We start from the raw sequence: 19,383 nt of genomic DNA, 5'->3' as shown, positions 1-19,383 counted from the left end.
CCGGCCGCTTTTCCTCCAATCCACGGCCTCAAATTCAACCAGCTCCCCTTCATTGGATAAAATCCACCTTGACCGCCACGTGGTGACAAGCATGTACCGGCTCTGTAATGTGTTGGTAATGTGGTGCACATATGTACCTTTTTGCCGGTACAATTTCAAAAAGTTGCACTTGCCGATTCAAACCGCAAGTGACGCACTCAAGCCAAATGAAGCGGCGGCTGGGCGAGACGATGGACGTCAAGCCCGACCCGGAGGAGATGCAGGAAGGCTCCGGACTGCAGCAGGTAGCCACTTTGGTGGCGCAGCAGGTGGCGGCGGCACTGGTCGCCCCTCTCACCGGCGGCAGCGCGGCGCGCTTCGGGCGCGTGGCCTTCGGCGCGCAGGAGCAGGAGAGCGTCAACGCCTTCCTGCACCAGAAGCTGGGCAAGGACAGCCTGGCGCGACGACCCGGGCCCGGTGGACGCAAGCTTACGTATATCGAGAGCTGCAAGGCCATTGAACTGGCCAATCGCGCGTTCGGATTCAATGGCTGGTCGTGTCACATTGTCGAGTGCAAGGAGGAATACGTACGTGTTGCAGCTGCAGTTGCCGGTTAAGTGGTGTTAACCGTTTAAGTGGTCCTAACCGTTTAGGTGGTGTTAAACATTTTTTTATTATTATGTTGCAGAAGGAGAAGAAGGGCGATCGGTGGAGTATCGCCTACAGTTCGCTGGTGCGGATCGAGCTGAAGGACGGCACCAGCCACGAGGACGTGGGATTTGGCTCTTCGGATGGCCAGAGAGATCTAGGAGCCGCCCTGGAACAGGCCAAGAAGGCCAGCATCTCGGACGCCAGGAAGCGCGCGCTGCGGGTGTTTGGAGAGTATCTGGGCAACTCTTGCTATGACAAGGACCACATCAAGGACGTCAACTCGAACAAGCCCATGCCTCCGCTGGCGGTGGCGCCCAACGTCATCCTACCAGGCCAACTGCAGCAACAGCAACAGCAACAGCAACAGCAACAGCAACAGCAACAGCAACAGCAACAGCAACAGCAACAGCAACAGCAACAGCAACAGCAACAGCAACAGCAACAGCAACAGCAACAGCAACAGCAACAGCAACAGCAACAGCCACAACAACAACAACAACAACAACAACAGCAACAAGCAGCGGCTGCCCGTCCTCCGGTGGTGAATAGACCGCCGGGGAATAATGGGCCAGTGGTGCAACAGAACCAGCAGATGCAGGCCCAGCAGCAGCAACAGCAGAGACAGCCGCAGCACATGCAACAGGCTCAGCAGCAACGGTCAATGCAGCATCTGAATCAGGCTCCACAGCGCCAACAGACGCCATCGCCACAGCCGATGCAGCAACAAGCTCAGCAGCAACAAGGTCAGCAGATGCAGCAGCATCCTCAAGTGCCTCCACAGCAATCTATGCAGAATAACCGCCCACTACAGCAGCAACAACAACCACAGCAGCAGCAACAACAACCACAGCAGCAGCAACAACAGCAACAGTGGAAGCCACCTCAGGTGTTGAGGAATGGGAGTTCGTCCATGCAGCAGAACCAAGGTGCCATGGTTAAATCGCGGTCTTCGACGATGCCAGCTCCAGCAGCTAGTAACAATGCGGGTACTGCTAACGGATCTGCTACTTCTGGTGGGATGCCGAGTACGTCGAGTCCGTTCCGTCCGCAACCGCAGCATTGGGCCTCTTCGAATGCCCCTCCGCCGCCGCGAATGATGGCGTCGAACTACCCGCCCACAGTCGTGAAAACGGAGCAACCCGCCATGGTGCAAGCTCGGCCGAATGCGCAGTTCAACATGGAAGACCTTAGCCTCTCGCAATTCGACTACGACCCTAACACGGAAAATGGCAACCCTGCCAAGCGAATGCGGCCATGAATCGCGTGGCCACTAACTGCGTGAGTGTATTTGGCTTAACCGTTTTGGGGATTGATTAACTGGAGTGAGTAGATGGAATTTTTAGGGGACGATGCCGTTCGTGATCTTCTGGAACTGGTCGTAGCGCTTGGTCCACTTGTTTTTGTAGCTCGCGCGCATCATCTTGACGACAGCCTTGACGGTCTTCTCCGTGGAGCAGTGGAGTAGGAATCGGCCACGGAGTTTCTGGAGGTCACGAGATACGTCGCGGCCTTGGAAGCAGGGGAACGTCGAGTTGTGCATCATGATCTCGACCAGCGCCACGACCTTCTCGGCCTGACGTTGTGCAGCAAGTAATCCCAGCGCCACCAACTGCACGAACTCGCCAAATAACGGCGACGACACACCTCCAAGCACCGCCACCATCTCTTTCGTGAGCTTGAACGGCGCCGTCTCGAAGCTCCAGTTGCGCCCAGGTGCAATGCCAAGCATGAAGCCGAAGTCAATGTGCACGAGGTGGCCTTCTGTGTCGAGGAGAATGTTCCCGTTGTGCCGGTCCTTGATCTGCAGCAAGTAGCACACCACCGAGTACGCTGCGAGGCTGTGCAAGAAGTTCCGCTGGGCCTTCTTGAAGGCCTCCGTACCAGCTCCGTACGTGCTCTCGAAGTGTGCGCGCAGGCCGGCGTAGGTGCTCCTCTTCTTGAGAGCATCCAGCGATTGAGCGTCCGTGATAGTCTCGAGCAAGCCGCTGGTACGACCCGTAGACACGATGCGATACGGTCTCAACCACAACGACAGTCCGCTCTCACGGAAAATGCGCTGGAATGTCGTGATCAGTTGCATCGCGAAAACCTCCTGTCGGATGTCGTCGTTGCTCTTGGAGATCTGTCGCGACGAAGCAAAGAGATCAAGTCGTTAGCAGAGCATGAACGAGTGCAACAACTGACAATCCAATGACTACTGTACCCACCAGTGAGATGACGTTCCACCCCGGCAAGTGTCCGAAAGGAGACGCAGCACGAATGCGCTCCTTCTTGGCCTGCCAGCTCTCACCGAACACTTCGCTGGCGCTGAGGAGCTTGGATAGACCCATCTCGTAAGCTGTCTTGGAGTACCCACGGATGAGTTGCAACTGCTGCGAGCCGGCCCCGCTCATCTCGGACATCGAGTCCATCGAGTCGTCAGAGGCGATCGTCGACGTTGGAGAACTCAACGCGCTGTCGATATCGTGTAAGGCGAAAACTGGCGAGTCAGTGGAGCGGCGATTGCCGACAGCTTCGTCTTCACCGTTCCCAATCTCGGCGTCGTCGTCTTCATCCTCGTCCAGAGCTGACGGGTTCTCCACGCAGATGAGCTGCCCGTTAATGGCAAATTTCTTAATGAGACCGGCGACTTCAGCTTCCAGGCTTGGTTGTGTTGAGTCAGACGAAGCTCCAGGCAGCGACTCGATGAGTCCTTTGAGCTGCACGGACAGTCTGCGCTGGCCGGCAGAGTTCACTTGGTCTTCGATCACCTCGAAGCAGAGCAGGCAAGGTGCGCGGCTGTGCGTGGAGAAGACGGTTCCTTCGTCCGTGAGCACGCGGGTGATGCGGCAGAATGGGTCAGACACGCGACCGAGAGGGACGTACGCCATGTCCGGGACAACCAGCGCCTTCAGTTCATCCGGAAGAAGCTTCTTGCGGTTCTGAGGCGGATCGACAGCGCGCATCCGTTCCGAGATGTCCGAGAGCGCCTTCACAAAGTCTCGCTGCTGGTGGAAGTACTTGTACCGCTTCTGCCGCTCCTTCTCCATCCACTGCAAGAGCAACGCAGGCTGCTGTGCACGAGCTTTGCCGGGAGTCATGGGAGGCGACACCAACGTGCTTGCGTCGCTTTCAGGTGGTGCGAGGACTTCAGCCGGTCGCGATACTTCCTCCTTGCTTTGAATCCCGACACTCATCTGCTCCAGTCTCTCCTCCATGTCGGGAATATCCATGAGCCGTCGAGTGACATCATCAGCAGTCTGTGTACTCGGCAGCTCGAACTGCTGGTTGACAACCTTGGCCTCGATGGACATCAGCAGCTTGGCGCACAAGTTGTACGTCTTCGGGTCGTTGTCGGCGATCTTCGCCTCCAGAAGCCAGAAGATCTGCAGCGCCAAGTGGATGCAGTTCCCGAGGTGTTCCACGTACGCTTTGGCGCGGCAAATCGAGAGCAGCAAGTGCACCAGCTTGTCCGTCGCAGCCAATTCAGTGTTGACAGTCAGGTGGACGATCTGCTGAATGTAGAACTCGACGTCGTCCACGTTCTGCTCGGCGTAGGAGGCCAAACGGTCGAGAACCAGCTCAGTGGCCATCGCATTGGTGCGGTGCTTGTGCAACAACGTTACGGCCATGTGAGCGTCGAAGCCGTCAGCTGACAGCACCGACTGGAAGAAGGCCTTCTCGTTCTCCCCTGAAGTCAAGTAGATCGTCGACAGCGCGTGCAGCCAGCGGCCCTTCTCGATGTGCGTGTCGGCCTCAGCCACAACGAGCTTCGACTTGTGCGAGCTGATCACGAGCGCATTGTCGTAACTCCCTGGCGCACCGCTTCCAAGTAGCGCCACTCGCACACTCGTCTCCAGCTCCATCGCATCCTTGACACCCACCACAGTGATCTGCTTCTTCGGGGTACCAGGCGACGCTGAATCGCTGGGCTTGTGCTTGAACACAAGCATCGTCTGGCCCTGCAGAATGCAGTAGCGTCGTCGACGCACACGCTTGCGAAACACCAGGAACCCCTCCATCTTCCTCTCGCCCGCTTCGTGGCCTGCAGCAGCCACAACGTCGGTCACTGCCGCACCAGAATTGCTCAACACGTTCTTCGTATCGGTTTGATTCGCGTCTTGACTGGCATCTTGGTCCGTCTCCTGCTTTTTCGAGGAGGATCGGGAAGACCCGAATGAAAACGAGCTTCGGGTGACTGCTCTCATCTTTCACGGCAAGTGTGTCCCTGGTGGCACACTTCCAACTATTCCTGAAGGCAAACACGAATGAATCAATGGCGGGGCATTGCAGAATCTGCTTCGGACTGGTGGTTTTGCCTATACATAGGATGACCCCTTCAACGACAAGAACAAGTGTGAGAAAAGCTCTCACGCGCGCGTCCAGCAACAAACCCCAGCCATCTAAAACGAGAGAGTAGAAAGCAGCAAAAACAAACACAATAAACAGGACGGTTCTCGCACATTGACTCCAACCGCGACAGGATGGCGGCGTTGATGGCAGTCAGATTTTTTTTTGGCAAAATAAATGTGCGATATCAACGTAAACTTCGAAGCTACTCGCCTTCATCTTTCCCTCACGGTACATCACTAATCAGCTCAGGTCAATATCACGCCGCGTCTTGTTCATGCCAAGAACGCACTGGCACCTGGAGAAGTCGCCCAACTTGAAGAACACCGTGATCACCTTCTCCTTCAAAGTGACAGCAGCAGGGATGGTTCCATTTGCATTGCGACGTAGATCAAGAACCGCGTAGTCATCAACTTCAAGCGCTGCATAGCGCCCACCTGGGGCAAATCCCGACGTATAGTCTTGGCTGTCCTGGCCATCTACCAACACCTCCAGCCCCCATCTATCCATCGCCCCCACGAAGAAAACCATACGACCACGCTCATTTCGATCGGGGGTTGACGACGGGAACACGCGTGGCAGTTCGGGACAAATGGCGCACGTTTCGAAGGTGTTCACAGCAATACCCCTCATAAACTCCTGCCGGAAAGTCACTTCGTCCGGCATACCACCAGTTTTACGAGCGCTCGCAAGCAGCGCTTTCGCTGACATGCTTCCCAGAACCATCGCGACAAGATCATGCAACGAATTGGGATCCCAGCCTGCGCATTCTGGTATAAGCCGATAGAAATAAAACCTCTCGGCGACCGGCGACGAAAACTGCACCATTTGCCCGATTTCTTGGACGATAACTCCGGATTTCATCAGATCCACGATACATCTCCTGTCGTCCTTGGCGAGTTTTCGCTTCAACGGGACCGCAGCTGGTGCCAGGGCGAGACACTTGGCCAGAAAACTCTGGAACTTGCTATTCGTCGGCGTGGCAGGTTTACCAAAGCACCTCCCCATATTTTTACGGCAGCGATGCGACAGGAAGGTTAGCATCAACTCGAGTTCAGACGGAGTAGGGCTTAAAAGGAACTCTTGTTCGAGGATATTGAAACCAACTCGCAAAGCACCGATCAGCCCTCCACACTCACGAACCATGAGCTGCGCGAGCATCGCCTTGTCTCATCCTTCATTTTCTCGGGCAATCCAACCACTGACAGCGCCAAGAACCCGTAGGATTCCTCGTCACTCAACAGAAAATCCGGCCTCCAGAACGTCTTAATCGACCGAAACTCTATGGGGCTCTCACCATGCAGTGCGTGGTTGGCAGCGATGACAAAGCGGATGTTGCTTGGTAACTACGACGAAGAATCCGTGATCAGAGCCTTCCAGAACGCCCTGTCCTCGTACTTTTCCTGAGCGTCGTCGATCAGGATCACATGCTGTTGGTCTTCCGAGAGGGCCGACTTCCTCCCGCAGATATCAAGTCCGTGCTGCTGCATCACTTCATTCACCGGCCCCCTTTCCCAAATGAACGAGACGAAGACACAGTTCAGATCAGCGTGGTGGTGTTCAAATAGCATGACTATTGACGTCTTCCCAGACCCTTCTGGCGCTGCGAGGAGCACGAATCGCTTTTGGTCGGCCAGCAGACTCGTGGCCACTTGGTCTAGCAGTTTTTTGCGTTCAAGGCGCGGCGCCTCAAGTCTCACCCCATGCATGACAACGCGGATCCGAGGAAACATAAGCGGCGCTTCCACGAGAACCGGGTGCAGCAAGTCTACCCCAAGTCCGTCCACCTTCGTGTCGAGGTCGAGCGGCTGCTTTGCGTGTTGAGCCGCAGGAGACGCATAAAACTTCACTTGATCTTGAACCTTGCGGGTGAAGAACTCAAATACTACTTTCTCTCGGAGATCGCCGATGCTGTCGACCCCATCCGTCATAGGAGCAAACTGGACTGGCCTGTCCGGAACCTTGAACCACACGTGCCTCTTGTGCGTCGCCATCGTTTCCCTGGGGAAAGATCTGCGGAAATACGAGGGTGAGAACAAGATGCCCAAATCACAATGCAACTTGCATCTCAAATACGTAATCTTATTGAACAATACAGTGCTGCACCGCGTTTTCTAATTCTATACCCCAATATATGCGATTGAGATTTGACTGTATCTCGACCACGATTCATTTGCCAATCACCTATGATACATGATTCCTCCCTAGAACCCGTTGATGTACCCATGGCGAATACGCGGTGCAGCACTGTACATGTACAGTATTCTCTCTTCTACAGGCTAATAACTCAAAAATGGGTAATATTGATATTAATATAATATCGAGCACCTTCGGTTTTGATATGTAAAATATTACTACTATATGATATTTTGATGCCTCAGGAAAAGTTATATTAATATTAATATATTATACTGGGATAGGAAGCAACGTTAGTGCTGCTATCGCAGACCAAATAGGATTATATCCGTGGTACATCAAGTCAAACGATGAACCCTCCTGACATCTACTGGTATATTTTCTTGAAACCGGTACGACTCCGGTGGTGCACTGGGCCCTCCAAAAGGCTTATATGCGTGGGCAGATCGAACCGGTGCGCTACCGACAACACTGGTATGAATCAGTATATATATTGAGCTGGGTACCTATGAACGAAATGAAGTAAATACTAAAACGTTTGTATTTTCTACAAGCTCCAAACAGATCTCAACCAAGATTCGCATTCATAATTTTGTACAGCATTGCTAGACAGTTTGAACTGTCAAATTTCCGGGCAGATGCTGCGGCTGCGAAGCAGGCGCAGGAGATGACCGTAGCTAATAAGAAAATATAATAAAAAAATAAAAGAAGGGGTTTATACCAAAAATCTCCTATCCCAGCCTACGCGGAGCCCTAGTATGATATATTAAGATCTCATTAAGTACGAAATGATTACGTATATCAAGTATTTTTGGCCAATCGTTAGCGAGCTTGTGGCCATTTTGTTAGCGTCATCATGAATATCAGGTTGATCCGGCAAACCATTGACGCAGCGTCACATTCTTTGTGTACTCAAGCATGATGATAGCTAACTATGGAGCAAATGCTCAAGCTACCAGAATTTGGTACGTTTGAACCATCGCAGTACTAACAAGTATTAGAACAACGAGCACATGGTAACCAAGATATCTGAATACTTGGACCGGGTATTTCAAGCATCCCACGAGCTGAGCAGGTGCACTGCTCGCGGGAACGAGCGCGAGCAGCAAAAAGCCTGCGAGCGCGCTCGTTGGGATTTGGGCGCTCTTCCATGATCCGATTTTACAGGGGAGCACAACGAGCCCGCTCGAAAAAAACAAGAATTCATTAGCTAAAAACAGCAAAAATGTACGGAACATAATAATAAATATCGGCTAAGCTTACCTGCAGTAGGAGGAGGCCCCCACCGCCGCGTGCCGCCCGCAGACGTATTGGTAAGCGACTTGGGTTGCGGGATTGGCGTACGAGTTGGGGAGCGAAAATGGCCATGACCCGTTTACAAGCTAGGGCTGCCGCAGCTGCTGAATATCGGAGCGATGACACAACTAATTAAGAAATAGTTGTTGCTACGAGAAGGATGGGTGGGTTTGACGATGGTGAACGCGCGCAACAGCTACTGGTCATTGATGGATAGTCGGAGAGCGTTGTTAACCAGTTTTGGGTGCGCACAGAGGCATTAGCAACGGAGTATGCGGCCCAATAAGAAGATCAGGCGCAAGGCGAGGCTTTATTAGCTGCACAGGCGCCAACGCAGCAAGGGGTGCAGCTGCTAGCAGAACGCCAACGCGCGACTACCCTTCAGTTCCAGCAGGATCTGCAAGACACGAGATCTATGCTGGAGACGCATCCGAATACTCTCGCTAAGATGCAAAACGAGCACGATACGCGCACGGAGGCAGCCCTTACCAGTCGTTTGGAGACATTGAGCGTCCAGACCCAGGCAGAAATGCGCAGGATACATGGCAAGGTCGACGAAATGAAACGGGTTGAAACAGAGCGGCAGGGTGCAATTGATAAGGCTTTGGAGACGTTTGAGGCGAGGCGGGTGAACGCCTTTATCGTCCAGGGTGTATAGCGTACGTCCGGTAGGCTTAGACCCGGGAGGGTTTAGCTTACGGAAACCCGAAACTTACAATGAATATAAGCTCCGGTTGACGTGTGACCTTGTGAAATCCCTACAGGTGTCGTTTATCTTCGGCGGACCGAGTTTCAACCTTGGGAATCGCAATTGATCAAAGATACAGGAATACAGAGAACTTCCGGGCGCTACTCTTTCCGGGAGTCCTGAATGGGAGTGAGATCACGAGCAAAGACCTTCTCCAAAATAACCAATATCAATACAGAGTCTGTACACACAATATGCAGCCTGTCAATTTAGGTTGCACCCCGAATACAGGTAAATTCGGGATGCCCCACGCGCACCACTCCTGAATGTCAGGAGAACAATACAGGTACCTTCCTACCACACGCAATCGACAATCGGGTCCTAGGGGGCGATTGCCACAACCTCCTAAAACACAGGGAATATGAAATGCAAGCGCACACTGAGAGTGTACGCCACAACTGGGAAATGAAACAAGTGTACCAACCCGAATGGGCAATACGTTTGGGTACCTGACTTGGCTTGATGATGTAGTGAGAAGTTTTCGGGGGCCTTGGACCAGGCGTTACTCAACGCTCGCAGCGGGGCTCCGAATGGTACACCCTCTCGTGGGCTCCTAAGCGGTACACTCTCCCGTGGGCGGCGGCTGTCCTTAGGCGAATTACGAACCAGGCACTTGTGCACTTGAACGCAAAACAAACTCTGTTGATCTTTATCCTCTTCTCTCTCTCTCTTTGGCTATCTCTCTTCTCTTTTGTATCTCTCTCTTCTTCGTTGTATACTTCTCTTCTTCTTCGTATGGTCTTGTTACCTTGAGGGCCGCTGGATTCTTCACGCGGTCTCCTCTGCTCATATCTTCATACACTTGTTCGGGTTCTCTTGGCTTCAGTATACCCGGGCGTCGCGTCGCGGCGCACACTCATCACTTGATGTCGGAGGGACTCGGGTGCCTGACCTAGGGATCTGCTGCACTGCTGACACATCGAACTCAGACTGGCTCACTTGCCATAGTGAAACCAAGTCACGCTCGGAACTGGCACCTTGGTCGCTGACTTCGCTGACTTGGCACGTTCCTGGGCGTCGGTCCATTGGCAGATAACAACAGTGGCTTGCGGCTTCTCCATTCAGGGCAGTGTTGGTCCATTCAGGATGATCGGCACTTGGGCACTCCGGGCGTTGTCCATTCAGGATGGTCATTCACCATTCGGGGTATCCATCCAGGCTGCCGTCGACTCCACGAGCTTCAGTGTCCACTTGGTCTCGCTGCTTGAGGTCCTCAACCCATTGTCGGGTCACACTCGGGGTCTTCGTAGTCGCAGTATCCTGGATGTTCGTCTTCAACACGGTGGTGGTACAATTCAGGGTGTCGATGGCTTGGTACACTTGAGTAGCTTCACACTCGGGTTGTTGGGGATTCGAAGTACTTTGGGATGCTTTGGCTTCGCCAAGAAGGGTAGCTCTCGGGGATACGTTCACCGGGGCACTTCACGGTCTCCCTTCGTCAGACTAGGTCGGGGCCGGACTGGGTTCTGCGCACCTCCGGCCAGTTGAGGTCAAACGCAACCAGGTATCGATACTCCATATCTTCTCCATCATGCTCGGGCGTTCCACAGGTACACCATCCTGAATCGACCCTTCTTTCCCACACTGTCGCTCTCCCTGGATCGGCGCCGGGGCCAGCTGCGCGGACACTCTCCAAAATTTCAAGTCGCCTCGTGTCAACCGCCCCTCTGGCTACGGACTGACACTGAGGAAAACACCATCGAAGTGTCAGACCATGGGCAGACACCCACGAGCGCGCAGCCATCCCGGGCGGTCGGTCCTCCCGAATCGAACGGTCGCCGTTCGCCTTCACAAATTGGCGAGCGTGCTAAGTACGATTTCCATTCCAACTGTCGGATCCAAATCCATTCTCCGAGAAAAGCAACCGCGCTCAAAACGCAAAATCCTCTCGCTCCGGCAACTGATGAGCGACGCAGACTGCAACGCGGGCCAGGCGTCTGATGGTGGCGCCCCTGCACGCGCCACCGAGCAACTCCCGGACGCGCCGCCCGCTGGAGGGGGTGCTTCGGGCTCGGCTGGTGAGCAGGGTGACCGCGGCGCAACTTCTGGCCATGCGGACAAGCAGGACGCGCGCCAGGCTTCGTTTGATGAGCATCAAGACAACGCTAACGCCCCTGACGACGCAGCCAGCAAGTCGAAGGCGCTGGTGGTCAAGACTGCGGGCACCGACACACCTCCGCACGCCAGCAGCAACACGGACGCGGCCAGCGGCGAGGGCAACAACGACACGGATGCAGCCGGCAGCAAGGGCAACGGCGACACCGAGGGCATGGTGAAGGACGCAGCCGGTTCGACTGCCACGGCGGCTGGCCTTCGTGGGTACTTCGTGTGCGAGTCGCAGCGCTAGAGCCGAGCGCCTCCCTGACAGCGGCAAGGGAGCTTTCGGGTACGCACCTCCAGTGCCTCTGCACGTGAATTTCCGGACGAAAATGGAACCGCTCTCGTCATCGGCTGCCAAGTACGAATTTCAAGGCAGGCTGAGTCTTCAGGATTCGCGCTCGCGTGCGGCGCAATCCTCCTATCCGGAACTGGCGGGTCAGGCACCTCCGGCCCGCTTCGCGGTCAGCTCGGACCTCAATCTCACCTTCGTCGGTGTTCCGGCTCGGGTTTTTGACAGCTACGAGGAGTGCATCCTGCGAGACGGCTTTGGGGGCATCGAGGCGCTCTGGACCGTGGAACGTCTCACAGACATGGAAATACAGGAGCTGATTGACTTGCTGGACCCGGGCATGGAGCTCCACCGCTCTGTGCTACGCCTGCGGCCTTCCGACACGGGGCGCTCCATCTCTGAGCTCAACGGACTCCTGGATAGTATTGCGGCCAAGCGCGAACTCGCCTCACTCCTGCGGTGTTACGACCTCGACGGCCTCGCGCGTAAGGTGTTTGGGACAACGTCGCTGGTGAAAGCCGTGCTACGTCAACTTTGGGAGGCCCGACGCCAGCTTCGCTCGAATGGGCTAACCGCCAGCCTGGATTACCTGGCGAAGGACAGTGAACTGCAGAAGGCCAAGCGCGATATCGCCGTCCTGAACCGCTGCTGGGAGGAGACCCTGGAGGTCGCCACCAAGAAGCGCGAGCAGGAGATCAAGGATCACGACCGGGACTTCAAGCAAGCTGCGCAGGAACACGAGCGCCAGGAACAGGCGCTGCAACTCCAAATCGACAAGCTCTCCCGGGAAAATGACGATCTCCGTTCCACTGTCCGGACGCTGACTTCTCGGCTGAAGGCCGGTTCCATGGACGTGGGCAAGACGATGAACTTCCTGAATCGGCACAACACTCGGGTTGACGGCAATTGTCCTCGCCTGAAAGCGCTCCTGGAATGCGCCAAGGACCACACACTTCCTCCGGACGGCTGGGCCACTCAGAGCTTGGTGAACGCGGTCGACGATTACGGGGCACAGCCTGGGGCTTACGTCTTTGTGGACGTCGGTGACGACGATCAGGAAGAGAAGGACGACGATGGCCCGGGCGCGAGGGAGGGATCCAAGGACGCGCCCCTCGACTTCACCCAAGACTCGCCCGCTCCGTCAACCCCCTCGTCACTCAAGTCCCGCTCCGCCAAGACATCTCGAGCGCCGAAAAACGCAACTGGGCGGCACTTCCACCGCGCATACGAAGTCAGCGGGTCCATCGCGCACTGGACGCGATGGACCCGCTGACTTCGTATGCGCGGTCGATGGAGGACACACGGGCTTCGCTGGTGGCGCATGCCGTGATCTGGGACAAGCTTCGCCTAGATGTGCAGTTGACGATGCAGTCTGGGCTCGACTACCTGGACGCGTTCGACCTGGTCTGCGGGGACAATGTCGTGCATCCTCGGTTCCACGTTCGGGACCTGCTCGAGCTCCTCGTCCGGATCATGTATTGACGCAAGTTGGACCAGACACCTTGGACGAGCTACGTCCCGAGCTGGTACTACAAGAAAGCCGAAGCCAGACTGGAGCAGCTCACGTACATACCGGACAAGTGGCCTGCCCTGAAAAGTGTCCGCCTAGACGAGGAGGCGGAGGTGATGCAGGCGATGCATTCCGAAGTGGGCGACGACATCGACGACGAGACGCAGGACGAGACATTCAGGACGACCAAGCCATTCAAGACCAAGCTCGACTTGCGTACTACGCCCCCTCGGGAGGCCAAACGCCCCAACAGCACGTCTTCCACTACTTCAAGTACCACCGGGTCCCAGCATCCTGATCCTGTAGTCGCCCCTTCTCCGGCCAAGCATCCGCGCGCAGCCCAACGGCGCACGCAGTCCACCCTCGCCCGGAAGGAGTATGCCAAGCTGACCCCAGAAGAGCTCCAAATCATCGAGGTCCCGGGTCGCGGGGTCACTTCCTGGCGCCATTACGGGATACTGGTGAAATTCCAACCCGGTACTGCCAAGGCAGTCGAGCAAACCAGTGGATTCCCGGATTACACCCCGAATCTGTCCAAGCCTGAGGAGCGCGACGCCGTTCGGGCACGTTGGCTTCCGGGGCCGTTCAAGGAGCTGTGGAGTACCAAGCCCTGGGACGAGATGTTCGACAACCGATCCAAGTTCCTGGTCTGCCACGCGCCTCCAAAGGCCGGCACGAAGGCTCTGGTGCGCCTGGATGAGATCGTCACCTACATGAGCGACCACCGCTGCACATTCTGGCTGATTGGTCACTGGTTCTCGATCTACAACCAGTTGGACGCCTATTCGGAGGAGTTCGCTGACACTCGGAAATCCGAATGTGACAGCATCCGGGGTCACTACCAGAAATTGCTGGACGCCGCGGTCGACGACGGTCTGGAGCAGTCGTACCTCGAGGAGCCCGGGGTCTGGACTTTCCCGGCCAAGTGCTGTTCCTGGATCTGGATGGCGCCCTCGCACAAGAATGCCGAAGGCAAGCCGTACTCTCTGCAGGAGCAACTCGCGCTGACAGACCAGCAGGAGCCCGCTCGGGTGCAGTGGGACTCCTGCTCCTCGGACGAGGAGCGCATCGCTCACGCGCCGGCCCAGCTGGACCTCCGACTCCTACCAGAGGCGGACCGCCACCGCTACCTGGTTCCCAAGAAGTTCCCGTAGCGCGCCCGAGACCTGTTCTCCGCGTCGAGCTCGGAACTCAACCTCAATCCTGCATGTCGTAGCGTAACACCCACTAATCCGAAACTCGTTGTCATTTTCGTCTTCCAGACTTGAGTCGCTCCGATAGTTCGTTCCACTTCCGGGTCTGCTCCTCTGACCGGGCGCGCTTCGCCTTCTTCTGGAGATCCTCGGTACATGCTCGGGCGTAACTGTAGTCTCGCTGGAACTTGCGTCTCCACTCGTAAGCCGTCCGTTCAGGAAGGCTGGAGGGTCTGGGTCCCAGCATTGCAGTTACCGTGCCCTGGGCATCCCAACCGTGCACCAGGTAAAACGGGGTGTCAAGTCGGGTTGCGTCGAACGAGGTATTCAGGGCGAACATCAGCCTCTCAGCATGGTCGTCCCAATCTGACTGGTTTGCCTCGGCGACGTATGCTTTGACACTCCGAATCACCGTTTGGACCGACCGCTCTTGTTGACCGTTAGCCTGAGGCCGGTAGGCCAGAGTGGCGCGTTGCTTGCTGCCCAGGAGCTCCCGGAACCTGGTGAACACCTCGCTCAGTTCCGAGATCAGGATCTCGGACGCAACACCCTGGAGGAATACTCGGCGAGCAGCCCGGAATTAGTTCCGGACTCTGAACCTGAAGGTGAAGTCGAGGAAGAATGCGAGGTAGATTTGCCTACGTCCGCGATGGACAGCACCCCGCTCAGGCAGCTAGAGATCGAATACGCTCGCTGCATGAGAGTGAGCGCTGAGGAGTTGGACCTGGAACCCTCGGTGTACATTCACGAAGGAAGTGAATTGATGGCGCAGCTGAGGGACCAATTGGCCCTGCTCCCTGAATTGCCGGATCTCAGCCCGGAGTGCGACATTGACAAGGCCGACGTGGGTGAGCCCGGAGTGAGTACTCCTGCTCAGGAGAGTAAGCTGAAGGACATTCTGAAGTACCACAGGAAAATCTTCCTGGGTGACGGGAACGCCGCTCCAGCGCCTGCCAGAGGCGTGGTGTGCGACCTAGACGTCGGAGACGCGAAGCCGGTGGCCCAACGGCCCCGATCCGTAGCTCCACATCTTATGGTGAAGGTTTACGAACTCTTGAAGAAGTTTTTGGGGACGGGACTGATCGAACATTCTGAATCGCCATGGGCTTCCCCGATTGTGATCGTCCTGAAGAAGAACGGTGTCGACATTCGGATGTGCATCGACTATAGAGTCGTGAACGGTTTCATTCAGCTGTCCAGCTACCCGCTGCCTCTGATTGATGACTTGCTAGTCGGTTTCGAGAAGGCGATGTGGTTCATGAGTCTGGACATGGCGAGTGGCTTTTGGGCGATTCGGATGACGGAAAGAGCCAAGCTCATCTCGGCATTTGTGTGCCCATTCGGGCATTTCCAGTGGGCACGGATGCCATTCGGGTTTTGAAAAACGCTCCGCTCGTCTACCAACATGTGATCAACAACTGTTTGTGGGGATTCGTTCGGTTGCCACCCGAGGAGGAAGCTATGGTAGATCAAGATGTGTTGGGTTACTTCAGATTGGATCCTTCGCAGCCAGAAGCTGAGTACGACGGTGACGCCGAAGCCGCCCCGGAAGAAGGACGTCTGCCCGCCCTGACTGACCAGATGACGGTGTTCAAGCGCAACATACCTGCGCCCACAAATAAAGATTCGAGTCCGTACTTTGTAGGAAGATAGCAAGTCTTGTCCGATTTCCCCTGCACGATAAGATACAAGAGACTGTCCTGTGCAATCGTTTGATGCTCCTCAACATCTCGTAGACGAAAAGATAGAGTTGAAATCACCATCCTCGTGATATTTTTTGCTGGAATGTTAACGCCCGTCGATACAAGTCGTACAATTTTACGAATGTTTGCTAGTTTCTGTGAGTCAAGGGCTCCGATTCTTGCTCGTTGAGAATATTCACTACTATGTACGCTAAGTACCGTGTACATACAGTATATCACTGAAAATAGCTCACTAACGTCGATAATCTTAGCTACGATGAGTGCCAAGCACAGTGGCAACATCACATTCTTTGTCATCACTTAGCAGTGCGCAGCAGGGCCTCCGAATATGGCATTTTTATTTAGTAGGTTGGTCGTTGCAGAATAAATTATCCCCTGACGCTCCTACCAATACAACAGTACATTATGGCATTGCCCCCAACGTACCACAATAAATAATGCCATTATGAAAAGCATGAAGTCTATTAACAAGACACCAGTTAGCTTATCATCTAGCTCAAATTGTCCACAGTCGTTGCATCCCAGTACGACCGATTCTGGCGGAGAAACAAAATCGTCTCAAGCGTGCGTGGTAGCAGGCCGTGTCGTTGATGACCAAACGTCACCCGAGCAATGCTGAAGAAGCGTTCCACCACGTTCGACGTGGGTGGGATGCTCTTCAGCTGCTCATACTTGACACGGTCCCGTGCAAGCCGCCGGCGCTTCCGAAGACGCTCCACGAACAACGCGGCTGGATCCTCCTCCTCTTCACTCGCGGCCGCGTCGTCCGGTCTGGCAGCTTCGAAGGGCTGCAAAGCGGCCTTTTCAGCACGCGTCAGCCGCTGCGCCTTCCCGCGGAGAACGCGTACACACCCAGCCTCAAAATCTGGGTTGTGCACAATGTTGGCCCGAGGCCCTGCAAAATAAAAACCATTCTACAATTGTTAGTGAAAATATTGAACACAAATTCAACAGTTATAAACTTACCAATGTAGCGCCCATATTGTGGCTTGACAGCGATCAGCTCGTCGAACCACTCGCGAACGTCCAGCAGGTCGACGTCGTGGCCTTGAAGGGCCTTCGAGACCGACTCGATGTCGCACAGCTCCTGGTACAATGCCCGCAGTCGCTTGTTCATCACCGGCGGCGGCAGCAGTCCCCAGTACGGTAAGATTGTTGTGAGGAGTCGATACCCAGTGCAGCGTCGTGTGCACGAACAACTCCCTCCCGTCAGCTTCGACTGCCTTTAAGACCCCGAGCGCTTTCAACGAGCGCGGGCTGTAGTACAGCTCGCCATTCTCCCAGACGTATCCGTGCAAAAGCACCAACTTACTGCGCGCTCCCAATGCAGCGTCCACACTGCAAGTCTTCGTCAGCACCCGGATGGTACAAAACCTCCACCGCACAAATCCGACTGCACCGATTGCTCTCGTGGACACGATGATCGTAAGGCATCCCAAGGCGAGCACAATATGCCCGAGCAACCCCATGACGTAGTATGACACCACTTCAGCTGCCGGCTGCGTATCCTTGAGTCGGTAGTGCTGCAGGACGGCGGCAGTGATGAACTCACCGACCAGCACCGTCTCGTAGTTGAACAGCAGTCGCTTCACCTGGCACCGCAGCTTCTCGCTCATCCAGCTCATCGTCTCCACCATCTCGAACACCATGGACATAAGACCTGCCAAGTTGTAGCCGAGCGAGATGGACTGGATGCGTCCGAAGAATACTTCTTGGGGGCTGAGGAGGAAGAAGTCGCTCATGACTCCCTGGTCCACGAGGAGGAACATCAGCAATAATCGGTGGACGTTCTTGGCTCCGTGAGCCGACAGCCGCATACTCTCTTGGACGTAAACGATGGCTTCCTGTATTCGAATTGGCTCGGCCATTTGATCGCAGTGTTTTGCGAATCGCCTACAAGAGACGAAGCTTCTCCGTAGCGTCGGTATCCTGACGAGGGTGAAGGACGTTCCAGTAAAGATGTACCACTGTACTCCACGTCACCTCTGTCTTGAGCGAGTCGCAGTCCATTGATGTCGTACTTGCCTCGTCCGCTTACGGTAAGGTAGGCTGTGCCGTCCTGCATACAATATGCTCCTTGTGTCTCTGCATAGATTGCGTAATAACCAATACTACCGTGATAGAAGTTTCCATGGAAGGCAATGATCTGACCGGAACAACTTGCTGATGTCCGGTTGTACGTGGAATTCTCCAGAATATACATCGCGTGGACATTGTACTGCGGCACGACTGTGTGACACAGTATCCCTGCATGAACGCGGTAGTAATGTGTAGGCCAGGTATTCCATCGATCTCCAGCAATTAACAACTCCTTCACAGGGCAGACTTTTTCCAGACTCGACCAATTCAGTCGCCAGGACGTTGGCCCGACGTCGCTTTGTGCAGAACATGCAGAGTTACGGGTTCGCCAGGCTAGAGGTGACGCCGGAACAGGCCAAGATCCCGCAGGTTGCATTCGAGAGGGTGAGGAAGTGGCTGGTGGAACAGTTGGAGCTGCCCAAGGAGAAGAGATGGATTGACTTTGTGAACGTGAGCAAGCCAAGTGAGAAGAAGGAGGGAGAAGAGGACGTGGAGGACAATCCGAGCGACAGTTTGTACACTTCGCACCCGGTGGTGTAACGTGGACGGCGTGTGGGGTTTAGCGCGGATCGGAATCGAGAATACTTGCAGCTCCGCCTTCCTATCGCTGCAAGTGGGACGCTGTGGCCTCCGGTATACTTCCAAGACAGTGAAGAGAACTAAGAATTTGCCAACGACCTGCTGATACTCCTGGAACTGCTCGATGATATGGCGAGAAGCTGCATGAAGGCCGTCTGTGAGCTGCTTAATATCGACGAGAACTGGCTGTTTGAAGAACTTCTGGACGACAGAATGCGTGCGTCGAAGACGTACGAAGGACCACGAGATACAAGCTATCAATATGGCGCATCGGTGCTGCGTATCTACAACTACCGCAACAAGGCCGCAAACGGTAAGGGACCAGCCGAGGTGGATCCGAACGATAACTCCTGTGGCGTGCATGCCGATCTCGGACTGGTGACGGTGTCGCCTTTAGCCACGGTCCCTGGCTTGCAAATGTGGAACTTGGAGTGAATGGTATGGGCCGATGTGAAAGCGCCACACCACTGCAAGTCTCTGTGTTTGCTGGAGAGACACTTGGCCTTCTGACCCACGGGGTCATTTCAGCGCCGTTGCATCGTGTACCGCCGATCTGTGTGGAAGCGGAAGCTGAACGCCGAATGTCCATGCCCTACTTCTTGCGCGCAAAGCCTGAAGCTTGCCTTAATCCGAAGGCTCCTGTCGCCGAGCAGATCACATGCCGTGACTTTATGGAGGATGTTGTATTCAAGAAGCGCCCGTGGAGACGGGAGAAGAACAAAAATCCCACCCCACCTGACTATTAGTCAGCTGCTATTGTCTCCGTACCCAGGCTGGGAGGTAACCTTTAC

General features: G+C 55.1%; 9 protein-coding genes across 9 annotated transcripts; 4 read left to right on the top strand and 5 right to left on the bottom strand.

Moving 5' to 3' along the window:
- Nucleotides 1-206: 206 nt before the first annotated feature.
- On the top strand, nt 207-596 carry PHYSODRAFT_532481 (hypothetical protein; the record flags this gene model as incomplete). Its single annotated transcript, XM_009540237.1, has 1 exon — nt 207-596. The coding sequence occupies one exon, from the start codon at nt 207-209 to the stop codon at nt 594-596; it is 390 nt and encodes a 129-aa protein (XP_009538532.1).
- A 1,373-nt stretch (nt 597-1,969) lies between these two features.
- On the bottom strand, nt 1,970-4,817 carry PHYSODRAFT_533378 (phosphatidylinositol 3 and 4-kinase-like protein; the record flags this gene model as incomplete). The annotated part of the gene is made up of 3 exons (XM_009540236.1): nt 1,970-2,752; nt 2,838-4,571; nt 4,602-4,817. 3 exons carry the CDS (start codon nt 4,815-4,817, stop codon nt 1,970-1,972), a joined length of 2,733 nt encoding a protein of 910 aa, XP_009538531.1.
- A 385-nt stretch (nt 4,818-5,202) lies between these two features.
- PHYSODRAFT_341881 (hypothetical protein) lies at nt 5,203-5,670 on the bottom strand (the record flags this gene model as incomplete). Its single annotated transcript, XM_009540235.1, has 1 exon — nt 5,203-5,670. One exon carries the CDS (start codon nt 5,668-5,670, stop codon nt 5,203-5,205), a length of 468 nt encoding a protein of 155 aa, XP_009538530.1.
- A 490-nt stretch (nt 5,671-6,160) lies between these two features.
- PHYSODRAFT_348509 (hypothetical protein) lies at nt 6,161-6,953 on the bottom strand (the record flags this gene model as incomplete). The annotated part of the gene is made up of 1 exon (XM_009540234.1): nt 6,161-6,953. One exon carries the CDS (start codon nt 6,951-6,953, stop codon nt 6,306-6,308), a length of 648 nt encoding a protein of 215 aa, XP_009538529.1. The 3' UTR covers nt 6,161-6,305.
- A 4,089-nt stretch (nt 6,954-11,042) lies between these two features.
- PHYSODRAFT_341879 (hypothetical protein) lies at nt 11,043-11,486 on the top strand (the record flags this gene model as incomplete). Its single annotated transcript, XM_009540233.1, has 1 exon — nt 11,043-11,486. The coding sequence occupies one exon, from the start codon at nt 11,043-11,045 to the stop codon at nt 11,484-11,486; it is 444 nt and encodes a 147-aa protein (XP_009538528.1).
- A 1,677-nt stretch (nt 11,487-13,163) lies between these two features.
- Nucleotides 13,164-14,192, top strand: PHYSODRAFT_533212 (hypothetical protein; the record flags this gene model as incomplete). Its single annotated transcript, XM_009540232.1, has 1 exon — nt 13,164-14,192. One exon carries the CDS (start codon nt 13,164-13,166, stop codon nt 14,190-14,192), a length of 1,029 nt encoding a protein of 342 aa, XP_009538527.1.
- Nucleotides 14,193-16,425: 2,233 nt separating this feature from the next.
- PHYSODRAFT_533209 (hypothetical protein) lies at nt 16,426-16,695 on the bottom strand (the record flags this gene model as incomplete). The annotated part of the gene is made up of 1 exon (XM_009540231.1): nt 16,426-16,695. A coding segment is annotated over one exon (270 nt), but the record flags the coding sequence as incomplete, so codon positions are not given.
- Nucleotides 16,696-16,896: 201 nt separating this feature from the next.
- Nucleotides 16,897-17,751, bottom strand: PHYSODRAFT_532748 (hypothetical protein; the record flags this gene model as incomplete). Its single annotated transcript, XM_009540230.1, has 1 exon — nt 16,897-17,751. One exon carries the CDS (start codon nt 17,749-17,751, stop codon nt 16,897-16,899), a length of 855 nt encoding a protein of 284 aa, XP_009538525.1.
- A 571-nt stretch (nt 17,752-18,322) lies between these two features.
- On the top strand, nt 18,323-19,027 carry PHYSODRAFT_341876 (hypothetical protein; the record flags this gene model as incomplete). The annotated part of the gene is made up of 2 exons (XM_009540229.1): nt 18,323-18,549; nt 18,730-19,027. The coding sequence occupies 2 exons, from the start codon at nt 18,323-18,325 to the stop codon at nt 19,025-19,027; spliced, it is 525 nt and encodes a 174-aa protein (XP_009538524.1).
- Nucleotides 19,028-19,383: the final 356 nt, after the last annotated feature.

This window comes from Phytophthora sojae (genome assembly GCF_000149755.1).
Source record: "Phytophthora sojae unplaced genomic scaffold PHYSOscaffold_15, whole genome shotgun sequence".
NCBI classification, from domain to species: Eukaryota; Oomycota; class Peronosporomycetes; order Peronosporales; family Peronosporaceae; genus Phytophthora; species Phytophthora sojae.
Note: the sequence above shows the minus strand (reverse complement) of the source record. Positions and strands in the feature narration are given on the sequence as shown.